The sequence below is a fragment of the Poecilia formosa genome, unplaced genomic scaffold (assembly GCF_000485575.1).
Source record: "Poecilia formosa unplaced genomic scaffold, Poecilia_formosa-5.1.2 Scaffold402, whole genome shotgun sequence".
Classification (NCBI taxonomy): domain Eukaryota; kingdom Metazoa; phylum Chordata; class Actinopteri; order Cyprinodontiformes; family Poeciliidae; genus Poecilia; species Poecilia formosa.
The window spans coordinates 465,417-483,448 of NW_006800341.1; the positions used below are offsets into that span (position 1 = coordinate 465,417).

An 18,032-nucleotide genomic window follows, 5' to 3' on the forward strand; every position below is an offset into this window, starting at 1 on the left:
GTACCAAGTTTTGGCAATATTTTCACTTCTTCGTAGTTTAAGGCATTTGGAATAATTTTGGCAAAGAAACCCAAAATTCTCTGCAATTTTGGGTTGCAGAGAATTTTGGGTTGCATGAGCCCCAGAACAATTTTTTGACAGGCATTTGCAACATTTATAACCGGACCCTGCACTGCGACAAGGCCTAAAGAGAGCCACTGGCCTGTTAAACTTCTGTTGTCACTCATGGGATTTTCAAGAAACAAGAAAACAATGAAAATAAAGCAACACTTTTATCAAAAATATATGCCCACTGCTTTTTATATTAAAAATGCATTTTACTTTCTTTGATATTGTTAGAACATAAATACTAATTGTTTTTTTGAAACAGTCTCAGAAAGTCAACAGCAAATCCTAAAAGTAAGAATGAATCAGATAAAAATAAAAGAGCATCATCACTGCACAAATTGTAGAGAACATGTTGGCCAAAACTGAGGTAAGGTCACACTGCAGTGTGAAACGTTTTAGACAAGTCCACAGAGAGAGCACCAACAGGAGAGCATGGCTAGTTCTTACTAATAAAACGAAGCACGAAAATCTCTCTCCCAGTTTTTATCTTTTTGCTCTTTTCTCTTGATCTCATCCTTCTTCTGTGCTCTCTGTCCCTTTTCTTCTTTCTCATGCTGTTGGTGTTTTACAGCATCAGCATCACCAGCTTTGAAGTGAGTCACTTTAGGTCTCTTTATTGGTCCAAATCCCAGACCTTTCTGGTCTCTTTTTAATACGGTGGATACGGGCTGCTTAGCGCCGTCTGCCTCTGGGCCCAGACCCGTACCCGGTTTCCAGCCGCAGCAAACCATCATCCTGTAGCTGTTACTGGACGGGGGGAGGCAGTAGTAAGGCGTGGGCTGAGGACGGTGCAGATTGAACTGATGCAGAGTAGAGGAAAGATGTGATGAGTGGCTGTTTCCGTACTCACAGCGGCACACATCGCACCACTGAGGCTTGAGCAACCTGAGAACATTAAGAAAATATGTTAGAGGAGACATGCCAGAAATATCTGACTGTCTTAACTCAGTGAATATAGCACCATGGATTGGGTTGTAAATTCTAGTGAAATAAGAGTGAATTCTTCTTTCAGTACAATGTGCATACAATATAGAAATTTGGATGGCTTTTTAGTTTATATTCTTGTAGTTTGACAAATGTGCAACAGAGCAGGGAGTTTACGAATAGCTGTATCTGAAAAAAAAAAAAAAACAGATGACAGATCACTATGGCCCATTTGTTTTAGGATTTATAGTTCCTAAAACTTTAGTATATAAAACTATAGTATATAGGATATATACTGCTCAAAAAAATAAAGGGAAAATTTCACTTTAATTTTGTGTGTGGCTCCAAATCCAGGCCTCCATTGGTTAATAAATTTGATTTCCATTGATGATTTTTGTGTGATTTTGTTGTCAGCACATTCAACTTTGTACAGAACAAAGTATTCAATGAGAATATTTCATTCATTCAGATCTAGGATGTTATTTGAGTGTTCCCTTTATTTTTTTGAGCAGTGTAGTTTAGCACAGTTGATACCTGACACTAGACATGCATGAATTAAGTTACATTTTTAGGCTTTAAATATTGCTTCAAAGCACAGTTGATCTCCAAAACTAAACGCTGCCCAGGAACTTTATCATGTTATATCCAGAAAGTATCAGCACAAAGCTGCACCCAGCTGCTTAGAGGAAGGACATGGACACATGGTGGTCAAGTTGTTCCTTCTACAAACAGCAGTCCAAAAAGTGTGCAGACATTTGTGTGTTGCAGTTCTGCAGTTGTTTTAACCTTTTTATTAAGTTCATGCAGCTTGACTCTATTCACTTGTTAAATTGCATTTAAAATGTATATGTATATAACTGATTCAAAAGAAATAGCCACAATTAGAAATATCTTAAATTAAAAAACAACTGTTTGCCCTCACTTCTTAAGTAGGTGAGGGCAAATCCAAATATAACCTCACAATTTAAGTTTATGTACAAAATGAAATTCAAATAAAATGAACTGAAATTTGTGGTTGTAATATAAAGTAAAAGTGGTAAAAGCCACTATATCTTAGGTAAGCAGTCCAAATAAAGGAGTATTTTAGCTTCACATGTGCTTGTTTTGTATCCACATTATGTTCATATTGACTTACACAGACACTTTGATCTGTTACTTCTGCATCCAGTAAAAGAGTTTCTTTGTTTGGGAAAAAAAAACAAGATTTCACCTTTTCACAAAACACATTCAGATGAATGTACATTTATACAAGGGTATCTTAGTTTTTGTACGCCGACTGTAACTTATTTGTGCCAATAGTGCGATTTCTTCAGTCGCAATTACATGTACTAACCTGCAATGAGATGGTGTCTCTCTCTTTGGACTTTTTCCAAAACTTAATAACTCTTCCAGGACGTCATCGTGGCCGGCTGTGAAGAAAGTGGGCAAGTAAAGATATTCAGAAAAAATATACAAATCAGAATATCATGAACACTGACTGGTTGGCACAGACACATGAAGATACCTTCTGATGCCAGATCTTGGGCATCCTTGCCTCTTGTATCAACCACTCCGACCCAGGCTGCACCGTGCATCAGCAGTAGCCTCACTGCAGCTTTCTGTCCTGACCAGCTGGCACACATCACAGCTGTCCACAGATAGGAGTCCTGCAGGACAAAACGCAAACTGATAAATAATATTAAATCAAGCTGAAAAGAAACAACGCTTCTGGGTGTTGCTACCTGGAAATTAATGTCCACTCCTTTTGAGATCAGCTCCTTGAGTCCTGGAATGTCCCCCTGATGAGCACAGCGCAGCAGCCTCAGTCCCTGCAGCTCCCGGGCTCTCTCTGACCTCTCTGACTGTCTTCTTTGGTTGTCTTCTCTTTCACGTCTTGCCTCCATTTGGACCACAGACTCGGGACGAACCTGCTGCAGTCGTCCAGCCCTGACTCTCCTCCTCATTCTTCTATCAGAGCCCCTGTCACGATTGTTCCTGTGGGTTGCTCTCACTGACTGATCCTTCTGGGTTTTGTCATCTTTAATTAAATCTTCATAGAACCTCCTGACTTCTTCTCCGCTTATTTTGGAACTTTTGTTGGTGGACGTTTGTTCCGTTCCGAAACTAAAAGCATCATGGTCGTTGGCAGGAATAAATCCTAAAGCAGCCATTCCACGCGTCAAACTTCCGAGTTTCCCGGTTAAAAGTTCACTGCTGCTTCAACAGTTACCTTAATTAAGCAAAGCCAGTTGCCTGTTAACAGCACAGCAGTCCGTGCTGCAAACTGCAACAACAAATTGAAGGCTAAGCTGAATCCTAAACTATCTTTAGCCACAAGCACAACATAAACTAGCCGCCAACCGTGGTAAGTCGTTAACTTTAAATTAAGACAATACGGTAAGTGATTAGATAATAATCCTTCACATTACCAGGTCAGCTTAAAAACATACATTAGACAGAAACTCGACATCAATAGCAAAAAGAGCAGGAAATTATTGTGATCTTTGAAGCTAACGTTGTTTTTTCCGGGAGCATTAAACGTTCCGAGAAGTAATTTGAGTGCTGCCACCTACCGGTTTGGGTGTTAACATTTCTACTGAGAAGTGATTATTTTTCCTAGTTGAAATTCAACTTGAAATAAATGAGAAATCTTGTATTTCCGATCTCAGGCAGTTTGTATTCAATAAAGTAAAAACATAAAAACCTATTTTTTAACTTTGAAAAAGCACTTTGTATTGCCTTGTTGCTGAAAATGTGCTATATAAATAAAATTACCTTACCTTACCTTTGTAGTATTTTAATCATTTGATTACTCTGAGATTTATAAAGGAATATTTGAACTAAGCACACAAAATTAAGAGAAATAAGACATCCTTCAGCTTTTGTAGCTAACCATCCTGGTCGCTGAGTACAAGTTTATAAAGCCTACAGTTTTTTTTTTTTTCTATGTTTACAGTAGAGTGTGGTAGAGTTTGATTTGATGTTTTTCCAAAATCTGTCTTTTAATTTTCAAGATAAATGGAATGCTGCACATGGAGCTGGTTCTCAGGTCTCTTTCTGGGATGATCTTAATTCTCCACTGCACTTAACACAGGATCAGTTTTGGCTGATCCTGCTGGCTCTTTGGACCTATTGTATCCGCATTACAGCTAATATGCTTCATATTGACAATGTAAATAGTTGGTAACGTTTTCTTTGAGCATTACTAAAGACCACCCAAATATCACCAGATCTACTTGCAGCAAAGCTTGAGAACCCGTGGTCTAATTTTTTAAAATCCATTTTGCCATGGCTTTACTAAGCTGTTTCTAATTAAATCTGGATCTAAATAGTGAGATTTCACAGACGATGGCTTCCTCACATTATGATGACAACAAAACAAGGCAATTGTACAGAAGGCTCCCCTTTATTGTGTGATGGTATACATAAAACACGTCACTACTGTTAGGAAAACTACAAAATATGAGTGATCTTCTTAAAATTACTTGTTTAGAATCAACAATGACATTTCTTCTCACTGAACTCACTCGAGGTGGCTCTGAGCCAAACGGAACACACTTTTACTCTCACTTTTCATCTGAATTGGATTTGTTTATAATTTTCCTTATTTTTTTATTACTCAAGCAAGAGTAAAACAGTATTTCATAAAAGTGTGACTTCAGTGGTGGTCAAAACACTTACCACAATGGCATAATTTTAACATAACAATGATGTCATAAGACAGAAAAATATTAAGTTATGGGCAAATTCTGGTATTTTATAGATTAAAATAAAAAATACACAATTATGAATTGATTTCAGCAAAATAAAGTTCATTTCAAGGTATATTATTCCATTATAAAGTGTATTAAACTAATTAATATATTAAAAGTAGAGACATTCCAATTCAATTCAAATTAAAATCATTTATTAATCCCAAAGGGAAATTAAATAATTTAATTTAGATTACTTTGGTACCATTGAGACCCTTCCATTATTTTAAGAGATTAAGAATACACCAGGGTGGGAAATGGGAGTCTGGACAGGAGATTGATTTATAATTATAATTTTTTTATACCTCATTTTGACTTGAAACATCAGACTAAGATTAAGTCAACTTTTGTTTTCATTTAAGTTTCATTAGATTTTTTGTTATTTCTTAAAGTATATAAAAATATATAGTTCTTTTCTTTTGGAAGGACAAGTCAGACATGTTTGAGAACCAAACCACATGTTGCCACCCATGGCCTACCTAGGAAAATATTTTGGTTTTGGAACTTAGAAGCCCATGATAATGTTTTACTAAATCTTCTAGATCTATAAATGGCACAAAAGGCACAGTAGAAAGTTGGTGTACAAAAAGAGGTCTCTGTAATAAACTGTAGGTCTGTGTACGGTGGATTTTGTTTAAAACATGTTTTTCATTACTCAGAGCATCCACAAATTTTACTCAAGTAGTGATAGTTCAAAATAATATTCCTAAAAAATTATCCAGTATCATCAAGCCAAAAATACAAATCTTTTACAAAACATGACCTCAACACAGGATGTTTATGTGAATTAAGTTTTATTTTTATGACGTCTAGTTAAAACAGTAATAAAATATTTGCTGACATAGCAACCCCACAAGCAAGTTTAAAACATTAAAGAAAGCAAAATTAACATAAAATGTTGGAGAGAAACAAAATCAACAATGAGAAAAATAAATGCAATTTCCCTCCATTTCTTCGTCTGTCCAGTTTCTCCAGTTTCTTACAGATTGTTCAATGTAGTGTTTTATTACAGTCACATGATGACATATCATATTAGACAAATAACGTTTGCATGATATATATATATATATGTGTGTGTGTGTGCTCTGGGTGTAGTTGTAGCTCCATCAGATATGTTTAGAAGTCATGTTTTTCAAGTCCAAGTTAAGTATAAAGTTTCTAATGCCTGACAATTTTTTTTTCTTTACATCTATGGAATATACTTTACCTATAACCCTCCATCATAACAGGTTTGAAATCCTGTACTGAACAATGTGTCCTTAGCATTTAATTAGCGCAAAAGGATCATTATCCTTCAATATTTTAATATTTACCAACAGTTATCTGTTAGGATTTTTGCATCTTAAATATTTGAAAAAACATTTTCTTGAACAACTGTTTCATTACAAAATGTTTTTACAATAAGTTGAGATGAACTAGTTACCTCAATGACTAGTTTCTTGTTTCAGAAAAGCAGAGCACCTTTCAATTATCAAGCTCTACATCTGTCAGTTCTTGTGTTTAGGATTACCTGTGGACACATACTACGTTTATTGAAGACATGCTTCCAATACAATTTGGATTCTTGCACGTTCTCAAATAATATGACAGTGAATCCAACTACAGTCCTAAAAATATACCTACAAGCATGCAAAACTACTAATGTGATTTTCACAGGAAACATCCTGCAGAATTATTAGATCATAGGGTGATATTTACTGATGTGTCTGTTTCTGTCCCCAGTTTGTGTAAAGGTTTGCCCACAGTGAGGGCAGGAAAAGGGTCTCTCTCCTGTGTGCGTTCTCATGTGAACGTTCAGCTTGTCTTTACTAATAAAGCGTTTGCTACAGCAGGTGCATGCGTACGGTTTATCCCCGGTGTGGTAGCGCTGGTGCATCTTCAGCTCTGTCAGGCGGCCGTACGTCCTGCCACATTCCGGACATTCGTAGCTGGGCCGCTCATCCATGTGCTGCCTGCTGTGGAGACGCAAGCCGCTGGAGGAGCTGAAGCTCTTGCTGCACTGCAGGCACTTGAAGGGTTTCTCCCCAGTGTGAATGAAGACATGCAGCTTGAGACTGGCGGCTGAAGGGAAGCCATTGCCGCAGATGGAGCACAGGTGGGGCCTCTCGCCAGTATGGATACTTATGTGGCGCTCCAGCTTGTTCTTGTTCAGGAAGGTTTTGCCACAAAAGGGACAGGTCTGTGGCTGCTCTCCCTCGTGAGAGATCATGTGCTCAGTCAGTTCCACCAAAGTTGAGTAAGCAAGGTCACAGCGTGTGCATGAATAAGGCCTCTCTTTCTTAAACTTCCTGTGTTTGAGGCAGTGCTGCTCCAACTCCTCCTCCTGCTCGAAGGTCTCAATGCAGCAACTGCACTGGTATGGCCTTTCCAGAGTGTGCGTCCGAAGGTGATATTTGAAAGCTGTAAGCTTTAGAAAGACGTCGTTGCAGTGTGGACATCTAGATTCTCGTCTGTCATGGACCTGTACGTGTCTCTTATAATGAGATAGCTTCATGAAGTGTTTCTGACACAATGAACAGTAATACTGATCATGCTGGTGACCTTCCTCGTGTTTCTTCAGTGCATACTCCACTTTGAATTTCTTCCCACAGGTACCACAAGGAAAAGACTTCCGATGAACCTGCATGTGGGTCTCGAGTTCCTCCACACTGGCAAACCTCTCGTTGCATTTCGGACACGTCCCACTGTTTTCCTTCACATGATCCTCCAGGTGTTTGTTGAGGTCTTCAGGGAAGTAAAATATTTGCTTGCAGTCAGGACATGTGTAAAAGTCAGACTTTGCAGCTTTACGATGAGACATGATGTGTCTCTTCAAATGATACGGGCGGCCAAATTCTTTGCCGCAATCACCACAGATGAGGCTTCGAGGACTGGGCTCAACCGCTTTGTGTAGTTTAAGATGCTTTTCCAGTGCACCCTTCTCTTTGAACTGCTTATTACATGCCAGACAAAAAAGATCAATGTGAGCATGAGTCCTTTTGTGTATTTTTAGTTCTAGCCAGGTGGTGAAACTCTTCCCGCAGTGAGGGCAGATGTACTGCCCTAGACCATGCTGAATTCTCACATGACGTGTCATGTGATAGGATTGGCTGAATGTCTTGTTGCAGACGGGGCAACTGAAGGGTTTTTCCTTTGTGTGGGTCCTCATGTGTCTAGCAAGTTTGTTTGGGCCTTTGAAGCGCCTCCCAACACAGATGGGACAAGAATTGTCTCTAGTTTTCTTTAGTACAACTTTTTCAGAGTTAGCTTTTGAGTTGACACCCTTAGTCAGACAACGGCTCTCAGCAGCTTCACAAGCTTCTACAGAAACATCCGATAATTCTTCAGTTTTCACTTCAATGCACTGAGGTTGTTGTTGACTGCTTTCTCCCTCTTTTTGGGAAGACAGGTCTTTCTTGTGTGACTTCACATGATTACGAAGATCTTCATTGTTCAAGAAGATTTCATTACAGTCAGGGCAGTAAAGGATTTGTGGCTTGTGCGTCTTCTTGTGTTTAAATAACTCTGCGAGGCTTTCCAGGCTTACCCCGCAGGTGGGGCAAATATATGGGCCCGCAGCATGCTGGTTCCTCATGTGTCTGGTCATGTGGTAAGACTGACTGAATGTGAGATCGCAGAGAAGACATTTGAATGGTTTCTCACCACTGTGTGTCCTCATGTGTCTGTTGAGCTTGTCTGCTGTTTTGAAATATTTGTTGATGCAGATGGAACAGCAAAGGTCTTTTCCCTTAGTTGAAGGAGGGAAGAAGTCTTCATCTTTACTGTCATCATTGTCTTCGGCACAGCAACTTGACTGGTTGCTTTTTTCATCTTCCATCATCTGAGGTGATGAGGTGATAACATTATCTAGTTCATCACAAGTCTGGGATCCACCACTACAACACATCATATCATTGCTGTGAGAGTTCTGATCTTTGATTTCATCAGACTTTCTTTGGGCTTCAGTCACAAGTAGTTCTGATGTAACCTTTTTCTCCCCAAGCCGGGGTCTTCCTCGTTTGCGCTTTTGCTGATGCTCAGTCACAAGAAGTTTTAATGTAACCTTTTTCTCCCCAAGCCGAGGCCTTCCTCTTTTGAGCTTTTGTTGAGGTGCCTTAAATTTAACCTTTTCTTCCCCGATCCGAGGTCTTCCTCTTTTGCGTTTAATTTGAACAGGAGTCTCTAAATCCTCTCCAATATCCACACTCACTTCATCAAAATCCAACTGCTGAGAACCACTTGAAGAAGGTTCTACCTCTTTAGCAATAGTCAGAGCCTTGGCCAAGGTTAGTCGGTCTTTCCTCATCAGTAGCTTCTCTCTGAACTGCAGATTGTTTGTTTTCTCAATCAGCTGATCTAGTAGAAGTTTGTTCTTGTACCTTCCATACTGACAAAGCCTCAGCAGATTTTTTAGGGCTGTAACAAACTCATCTACAGACTCTCCAGGCATCTGAACCCTTTGGTGGAACTTAAGGCGGTGCGCCTGAGTGGCATTATCAGAGCCAAAATGAGCAGTAAGCTCTGAAATAGCAACCGCATATGTAGCCTGATTGCTAATCAGAGTTGAATAGACGCGCTGTCCCTCTTGGCCCAGGAAACTTCGTAAAAGCACCAGCTTACTGGAGTCCTCCATATCTTTTTCACCAAATGCTTTTTCACTGAATGCTTGAGCGTAGTGTTCAAAAGCTTTAAGCCATTTTGGCCAGGGCATGGTGAGCTCTCCTGGGGCCAGAGAGAAAGGTGGAGGTGGGGGCAGGATTAAGAACAAAGGTTCTGGGCGTGGCTCTGAAGAAACTTCTTCCTTCACATCCGCCAAAGCTAACTCTGTAGTAATGTCACACATTGTGGGTTTAGCATGAAAGAGCTGATTGAAACTCCTATATAAACTTTGATGATTGAAGATGTCACGTTCCTTAGTCTGTCTTCAAACTTCTGCTGTTTCACAATTCTTAGACTAGTCTTCTGAACTGTAAAATAAACAAACATAGTGTAGTTAGGCTGTGTGTTTTTCTAACATTAAAAAGATCAGATTCAATTTTGAACTAACTTTAATATGCTAAAGCTCAACAAAATTACATATACTTGAACTCAAGGGGAAGGGTAAACCACGTCAATCCATCAAAGAAACATACAGGACAAATAAGAATGTACACACGTGGACATACACTAACAAACAAGAGTGAATTCTCAAATTCTAATAAGCCTAACACACGACTTATGTCTATGTTTGGGAGAGAACCAATGTATGGACCAGTAGAGAGAGAGTTTTGAGATTTAAAGCCAGGACTTTTTTTTGTTTCAAGGCAACAGTGCTTAACATTACTCTACCGTGCAGCACCATGTACATGAAAAAAAGTCTACCTATATAAAAAATTCTCTCTCTCTCTCTTTCTCTCATTTATCAAAATACCTACATATAGATGCAATAAAAGTAAATAACTGGTGCCAGCTTTTAAATAGAGAGATATGGAAGCAGATAGTTAAATTGCTGAGAAAATTACAAAAGATAAACTGTTTTGTAACAAATGTAAGGAATAGACATAGAAACAGAAGTAGCGTGCCATGGATAAATACAGATATTTTGGCTTTAATGAAATCAATAGATGCAGCCCTTGAAAAGGCCCTGAAATCAAAATTAATTAATGACAAAAAAATATTTGTTACTTTAAGAAACATAGAAGTGAAAGCACTTCAAAAGGCAAAAGCTAACTTTTTTTTATTAATATTATTATAAAGGCCAAGCATATTTCTAAAATTTTGTGGGAACAACACAAGAAACCAACAGACACACATTTTAAATTCTCAAACGTTTAAAACTTAAAGTGGTAGGAAAACTGCTATAGAACCCTGGTGAAATAGTAGAGGCCTTGAACAGTTATTTTCTGCATTCAGTATTGTTAATTTCACTTGATCCTATACCTATTAAAATGATCTACCCATTTTTTCCCCTAAAGGAAATCTAAAGTGCTAAAAATAATAGATTTGCTTAAGTTAAAGATGTATATGACATGACCTCTCAGATGCCCAACGTGCTGAGCAGTAATAAGCACCCATTATTTGTAAGTTGATAAATTCTTAAATTTCGAGTGGTACCTTTTCCATTGCATGAAAATCAGCTATTATTACACCCATCTTTCAATCTGGAAAGACCACAGATATTTAAAATTACAGCTCCATATCGGTCCTATGCACAATTTCAAAGGTAGCTGAAAAATGGATATCTTAATAATAGCCCATTTTCATATTTTGTAATTTTCATATGAATGTTTGACTTTCATTCCAAACATTCATAATGGCTAGAGAAAATTAGAACATCTTCAGATAAAGGTAGTATTGCTGGGGCAGTGTTTTTAGATTTGATACAGTAAATCATAAAGTCCTTATTTCTGCATTATCAATGTTTAGCTTTTCACCAACCACAATTAAATTATTAGTTCTTATCTGACAGACTGAACATAATACATTTAAGTAAATAAATAGCTAGATACTTAGAACTGCATACTCGCTTAATAGAATCCCACATAGATCAATACTTGCACCACTGTTATGCAGCTTAATCTTTTATGAACTCCCATCAGCTTGTGACAGTGTAGATATCCAACTGTATGCCAATGTTACTGTCATCTATGTACATTGTAAGAATAAAAACAAATTGCTTGGAAACTTACTGATGCTATGGTACAAATATCCACTTGGCTTCAGCATGCCCGTCTTCAATTAAATGTTTTTAAAACAGTTGGCATGTAACCCTAACCTGACCCAGACAAGCAGAGAGAAGATCACATTGGTCAAACAATTTAAATATTTTGGGATTGTGTTTGATACCAATTTAAAATTTAAATCTTAAGGTAAGATGAGAACAAAAAACAGTTATGTTTAAATTTGCATATTTCAGGTACGTGCAAGATACTGTTTGTCTAACTTGGCTACAAAAATATTCATAAATGCTATGATTTTGCCTTACTTGACTTACTGTTTAACAAGCTGGGAGGAGGATAACCCATTTACTAAACAGCCTGTTGAGGTACTTTATAAACAGTTATATAAAATCTTAGTTTAAAAAGCCTGTAGGATACCATCATTGCAATATTTTAATGAAACATCATTTGTTGAGTTGGGAAAATATGACCATATTTGCACATCTCTGTTTGGTCTTTTCTTTTATGGTCTTGCATCTTCTTCATTTGAATATCTTGTCACATCGTCATCTATAAGGGCCATCAGAGTGACTTTGCTGTAGCTCTTAGACTGAGTACATTTGGTCAGAACTCATTTTGAGTGAGAGCTTTTCACGACTGGAATTCAATACCAAACAGCTGCTAATTTAAAAGAATGGCTCTTGGGTTAACAAATAAGCAGGCACCAATCATGTGACTCTTATTTTTAATTTATTTGTTTTAATGTATTGTTGAACTTTTGTGGTTTATGGCTTTTTAATTATGTAACTTGATATAGTCTTTTAGATAAAAAAAATGTTTTTAATGTATCATTATTATTCTCATGTTTTGGAAGAAGCTGTTGTCTGTATTGCACTGTGATTTGTACTGATTGTAGCTTGAGGGAGTACAGGTGAAAACTAGTCTTTTTGGCTAACTGTGGCATATTATGTCATGTACATTGTCCTTTTTGAAATAAAAAACAACATCGCATGCCGAAGAGATTATGAGGTCATTTGAATCGGGTAAATACAACTAAAACATGAAGGACAGCTTGCCATGAAGACCAGAGTTTAGAAACACTTGGATTAAACAAGGACCTATCAAAACGTATTTCTTTAGTGAAAAAAAAGACAAGATTTTCTTCGATTAGAATTTATGACAATTGATTAGCGATTAACAGTTGTTACGTAGTCTGTGGATTAACGTCAATAATGGCATTCATTTTAAAACTAACTTCATCTACTGCCATCTTTAAAAGCCACATTTGTTTAAACGTGTTTCAGATGGAGCATAAAACGATGGCTCCTGCAGGTTTAAGTCATATCCTATAATTCTTGCAAGTGGATCTGCTCCATGTTTTAAACAGCTGTAAAATGAATGAGACAAGGACACCCAACCTACAACTCCTACATCCCTTTCCCCCTTTATAAACACCACAAAGGTTTATAAAGGCTGTCTTCTGTCTCCTACAGGACAGATTGCACATAACAAGGGTGCAAATATATAATGAAAAACTGAGCAGGACAAAACGTTGACGAAACGGAGCACAGGAAAACTCACCACACCACAAAGAGGGGGTAAAGGGATGTCACAACTCACGACGTGTTCAGACCTCCACACACACACTTGCATCGCCTCAGCTCCGAGCGGCTGCCGTTAGTTAGAGTTCGTAGCTCTAACTGCGCTGCAGATTTTAATGAGTCGACAGTAATGCTGCGGCGTTAGGTCGATAAGCAGAGCTGGAAAGCAGCTAAATTAGAGGCAATCGTAGAAACAAGCCCGTTACACTCCCAATACTGTTTCCGGAGACCAAGCGAGCTCTCAGAACAGCTTCCTCTCACGTGTCAGCGCCCTACAGCGACGCCTGGTGTCAAGGAGCCAGTGGACGGCAAACAGTATACTGAAAAAGGTTAATTAAAAAACCTTTGGATAAATTCAGGTTTTGTGACAATGGCGTCAGTGCATATGATGTAGACATGTAATAAATAATAATAATAATAATAATAATACATTCTGTAATATTCCTTTTAAACTGAAATACTAGATTTTTTGTGTGTTTCTGTATTAAAACTTGAATGACTAGAAATACAAATACAGTAAGCTGAATAGAAAGGGAAATTTTTAAATTGTACTCTGTTTTACCTCGAAGGTATTCCTCTAACAAAAAAAATCAATCTCAAAACAAACATAAAATCTTTTTTTTTTTAAGTCATATTTTACATGATTTCAAAATGTAACGCAGATTGTTAAAGGCAGCGATGTCTCGGGTGAAGCATATTCTGATTAAGGTGTAGATTATTACACCAGAATATATCCCCAGAAAAAAAGTTTATCTTTACTTCTGATTTTCAGTTTTTGTCATTTAAATATTAAGAGAAAAACACATTTCTACTAATTTCTACTAATCCGTTTCTAAGCACAAAAATTCAATTTAAAGATTTTTTATTTTAAAATATCTAGAATACTGTGTTTTTGTTTACTGGTTTTTGATGTGAACATCTAATCACCAAAACATGCACCGATCCGGTATCAAGGTTTTGCAGTGAAAAGTTGTGCAAAATTCAACCTTTGATTTGAACAAGTGTATTCAATGGGATCAATGCAGGGTGTACATAGAATGATGATAGAGCTAAGTAAAAAAAGTCAGAGACTGATCCAAATTTATCTTGCCATCACACATTTTGTAAATGATTGTAAGTGAGATTAAAAATCTCTAAAACTCACTGCTAGTGAACTGCAGCAAATTCCATGCTTAAGCCAGGGGAGGAAATCACATTTTGTTATTGGGGGGACACTAAACAGGGAAATTTTTTAAGAGCAAATTTGGGGGGTTAGCAAAGTTACAGTGAAATGTAATGTAAAATGTGATTTCAAAAGTTTTTAATGTGTTCAAGCTATAAGACCAAAAATGACTAGCAATGCTCAGACGTGTTTGATGATGTGTTTGAACATGTCACTAAATAACACAAAGCAGGAAGATTAGAGAAAATCCCATTTAAAAATGGAAAAAGCTTTTACCAATTTTAACAAGTCACAATGTGTGACATCTGTAAGAATGTCGGCTCTGAGTGCTCTCCCTTTGTTTGCACTTATACTGAGGGGTTTAATCAGAGTCAATAGGTTGTCATGCTAATCAGCAATTTATATGTCAGGTGTTTTCCTGTCTATGTTTAGGGGCAAAGTTGATGAAATTAATTTGTGAGGGATTAACTCAGCCTGAGCAGATTAGCTCCTTGTTACCCACTTCATGTTTGATCAGTGGAGAAGCTTCTTCTCCTGTTTAAAATAGCCTCACCACGTCAGGCCAGCTCAGACACAGCAGAAAACCATGTCCATTGTTTCCATAATCAGTTTTGTTTGATAGTAGGATTTGATAAAAATGAAGGCATATTTAAGTATTTCTCTTGAATATGCCAAAAGAGACTGCAATTTTTTGAAAAATGTAAGATTTGGCTTCAGTTGCACAGAAAAATATCTCACTTACAGATACAATCTGACGATCACATCTGCTTGCTGGCATCAATACCATACTGCCATGAGTTGAAGGATTCTGTTTTCTTCTTGTGGTTTTGTTCTGTTCCACCCACAGTCTAATTTGCTTTTTGGTATTAGTGTGTGTGTGTGTGCATGATTATTTCTCTGTGTTGCACTCCTTGGTACTTAGATGTTTAGTCATATTCAGTTTAGTTATGGCCAATACCTGATCCCTGAGTGTTATGTCATCTCTTCATCTCCATCTCTCAGATGATGCTCCATCATAGCTCTTCCATATTTATTTAATCAGTCTCACTTACTCCCATTGCAGCAGATGCCCCCACCCTTTACCTCCCACAACCCCTGATTCATTGATTGCCAGATTTCCATTTCTGTTTTCTTTCATTAAAGGAAAGTGGTTCAACACCAACACAAGCCCACCATAACCTGGAAGCTGCTTCAACACCATGGTCATCATCTACAATCCAGCATGTTCTACATTGGGTTTACTGAGGCATTGGGTTTAATGTTTTTCTTGTACACTGCACAAAGTGGATGGAACTCTACTTCACCTCAGTACAGCTAGATGATGGGAACTTTGACACAATTTGGTGTCTAACAGGACAATAATCCCAAACACATACCCCAAACTGGTTTGAAAAGCAATACCTGCTTTGAACCTCTATTGAGGCTTCAAAGCAGCAACTCTTCATCTCCACCACTTATTGTTGTTTCTTGTTCCAAATCAACTACCTGGGTGGAATATGCCTGCAGTCAAACTTCCAGTTTGTCCAGTTGGAACCCGAGACGTTGCAACAGAGCCATCTAAAATCCCAGTAGTCTCGTAGATTTGGGTGTTCATGCCGTAGGCTTACTCTTAGGTTTAAGTCATCTCTCCTCTTGTTGTTTAGGGACAGACATCAGCAGGAAAACACAGAGGGTCCTGGTAAAAAGCTCTGCTGATCCGCCTCTGTCTGCAAACACACTGCATGTTGTGTTTTCACTCGGTTAGCTCAGATTGCTTTCAGTTCCAGGATATATTAAAGATGAAAAAAAGTAAAAGTGACCAGCAGAACCTTTAGAGTGATGATGGTAGTTCTGGAGTCTTCCTCTGTATCAGCTTAGGGAAAGAATTTATTGAGAGCTGAAAAAAAAGAAAAATAAAACAAAGCACTTTTTTTCTTGGTTGGAAGGATTGATTTAAAATCCTTCAGGCTAAATTAATCTCTTGCCAGATGTGGGAGACACATATAAAGTGTTGAGAGCACATTAAAGTTCAAGAAGAATACACTTAATTTAAATGCAAAGAGAAAAACAGTTCTTAATGTCAGAGGTTTCAATAATTAAGTTCCACCTTCTGGTCACTCAGGAATAGCTAATCAATGCCAGTAAATCTGGAAACTTAATTTCATTTAGCTGCTGTGAGAGTAATAAAAGCAGGGTAGCATTTTCACTGATTTATATTTACTATTAATTATAGATGGAAAGTTCCATGTTATAGACTATCAAACAATAACTTAGGCATTTTTCATTTTAGTACTTTGATTTTAAGTTTAGATGCATATTTTTGTTATTCTTGTGTAATCAAAGTAGTGATTGCACTTTTAACTCTGAGATTAAAAAGCAAACACCAGCATGGTGATAAGTGCAACATTTTTCAGTGTAATTAGCTCTTGCCTCATTGTTTAATAATTCAGTTACCTGTTCAACATTTCTTTCTGATGTGTCTTTCCTCTGTTACTCCTTTAACTTTTCAGAACAACAGTTTTACTTTGATATCTTGGACCACATCTGCAATTCTGTCTATGTAATAATGTGCACTTCCTTTTTACAAACTCACTAACACGCTGTTATACAATGACCATTTATTCACACTGTATGGAGCTGAAAATAAACATGTCAGAGTCAGAAACACTGCTGCTTGGCCAGAGAACCTTTAAATCAATCAGAACCAAAAACTTACAGATGGATTTTGTTTACATGTGGAGAAACAGATCAGAGAGTATCAGTCACCCAACACCTGAAAGTTAAACCAAGGTTCAGCCTGTGGGAGCTCCACCATTCAAATCTGAACAATGCTCAACAAGCATCTGTAAACTTGCTCCCTCCTCTGTCCATTTTTCTGGATTTTTTAAAAATGTGAAATCAGACCCGTTTTCCCTCCATCAGCCAATGCACTTCCTGCTGTGTTCTTTTTATGCTTGAATCAAACTAAATAAACATCAGAACTACATAAAACACAGAAGTAAAAAGGGCTTAAATGTACAAAATCCATCTTAAAAACACAAACACACACACACACTATGGCACATGTTGCTGTGCAGTGAACTTCACAGATATTAGCCAGGCTTAGTGAGCACAGAGCTGTTTCACACGTTAGCTTGTAGGCACACATGTCGCACCCAAGACCTGGACAAACAAAATGTCATCTCAGCAAAATGAAGATGAAATGTTTGGGGCTTCAGCTCAGTGCAAGCATTATGGCTTAGGAAGCTGCGATAAAAGGAGGACAGGCAGTACACAGTAAAAAAACAAAAACAAAAAACTAATTTTTCCATATACCTTGTAAAAGTATTAATATGTCTAACGTTTTTAACATTTGTGACATTAAAAGCACAAACTCCAGAGGTAGGAGGTTAGGGGTTGGACAAACATAGAATAGTACAAAAAAGGGTAAATGATGTAAAAAATTTGAACAAAAATAATTTAATTATGGTGTGCTGTTTTTTTTTTATTAACCCTCTTCACTCTGATACCCATAAATAAAATCCAGTGTCAAATACTTAGTAAATGTAGTCCACCTGGGAGTAATTTCTTGTTAGTATAAATGCATGAAGACCAAAGAACCCAGCTGACAGGTCATGGAGAAGCTGTGGAGGAGTTTAAAGCAGGGTTGGTTTATAAAACAATCCCAATTTTTGAAAAACTCACAGAGCTCTGTTCAGTCCACCAACTAAAAATAGAACCAGCATAGAGGCCAAAGCAAACCTGTGGATGATGTCAGATGATCCCAAAATTTACATGTAATGTAAATTGTAAATATAATGTTTAAATAAACCCAATTCTAGTGATGTTCGGATGTTATTGTGTAAAACAATGTCTCAACTTCATTGGAATGTGTTGCAGACATCAAATCCAAATAAGTGAACATTAGGAG

At 37.5% G+C, this 18,032-nt stretch overlaps 2 protein-coding genes and 1 long non-coding RNA gene across 5 annotated transcripts; 1 reads left to right on the plus strand and 2 right to left on the minus strand.

Moving 5' to 3' along the window:
• Positions 1-256: 256 nt before the first annotated feature.
• On the minus strand, positions 257-3,644 carry LOC103154818 (G patch domain and ankyrin repeat-containing protein 1-like). Its single transcript, XM_007576235.2, has 4 exons — positions 2,754-3,644; positions 2,537-2,678; positions 2,366-2,441; positions 257-993 (listed from the first exon to the last, which is right to left on the minus strand). The coding sequence occupies exons 1-4, from the start codon at positions 3,180-3,182 to the stop codon at positions 555-557; spliced, it is 1,086 nt and encodes a 361-aa protein (XP_007576297.1). The 5' UTR covers positions 3,183-3,644; the 3' UTR covers positions 257-554.
• On the plus strand, positions 1,000-2,359 carry LOC107833530 (uncharacterized). Its single transcript, XR_001659279.1, has 3 exons — positions 1,000-1,281; positions 1,466-1,471; positions 1,545-2,359. It is a non-coding gene; the product is annotated as an uncharacterized LOC107833530 (long non-coding RNA).
• Positions 3,645-5,545: 1,901 nt separating the features above from the next.
• LOC103154820 (zinc finger protein 420-like) lies at positions 5,546-13,263 on the minus strand. Of its 3 annotated transcripts, none has more exons than XM_016663062.1 (2): positions 13,014-13,263; positions 5,546-9,709 (listed from the first exon to the last, which is right to left on the minus strand). In XM_016663062.1, exon 2 carries the CDS (start codon positions 9,583-9,585, stop codon positions 6,439-6,441), a length of 3,147 nt encoding a protein of 1,048 aa, XP_016518548.1. In that variant the 5' UTR covers positions 9,586-9,709; positions 13,014-13,263; the 3' UTR covers positions 5,546-6,438. The 3 variants fall into 3 exon arrangements, with proteins under 3 accessions (XP_016518548.1, XP_007576300.1, XP_007576299.1); XM_007576238.2 differs by having other exon boundaries at positions 13,001-13,263; XM_007576237.2 differs by having other exon boundaries at positions 12,962-13,263.
• Positions 13,264-18,032: the final 4,769 nt, after the last annotated feature.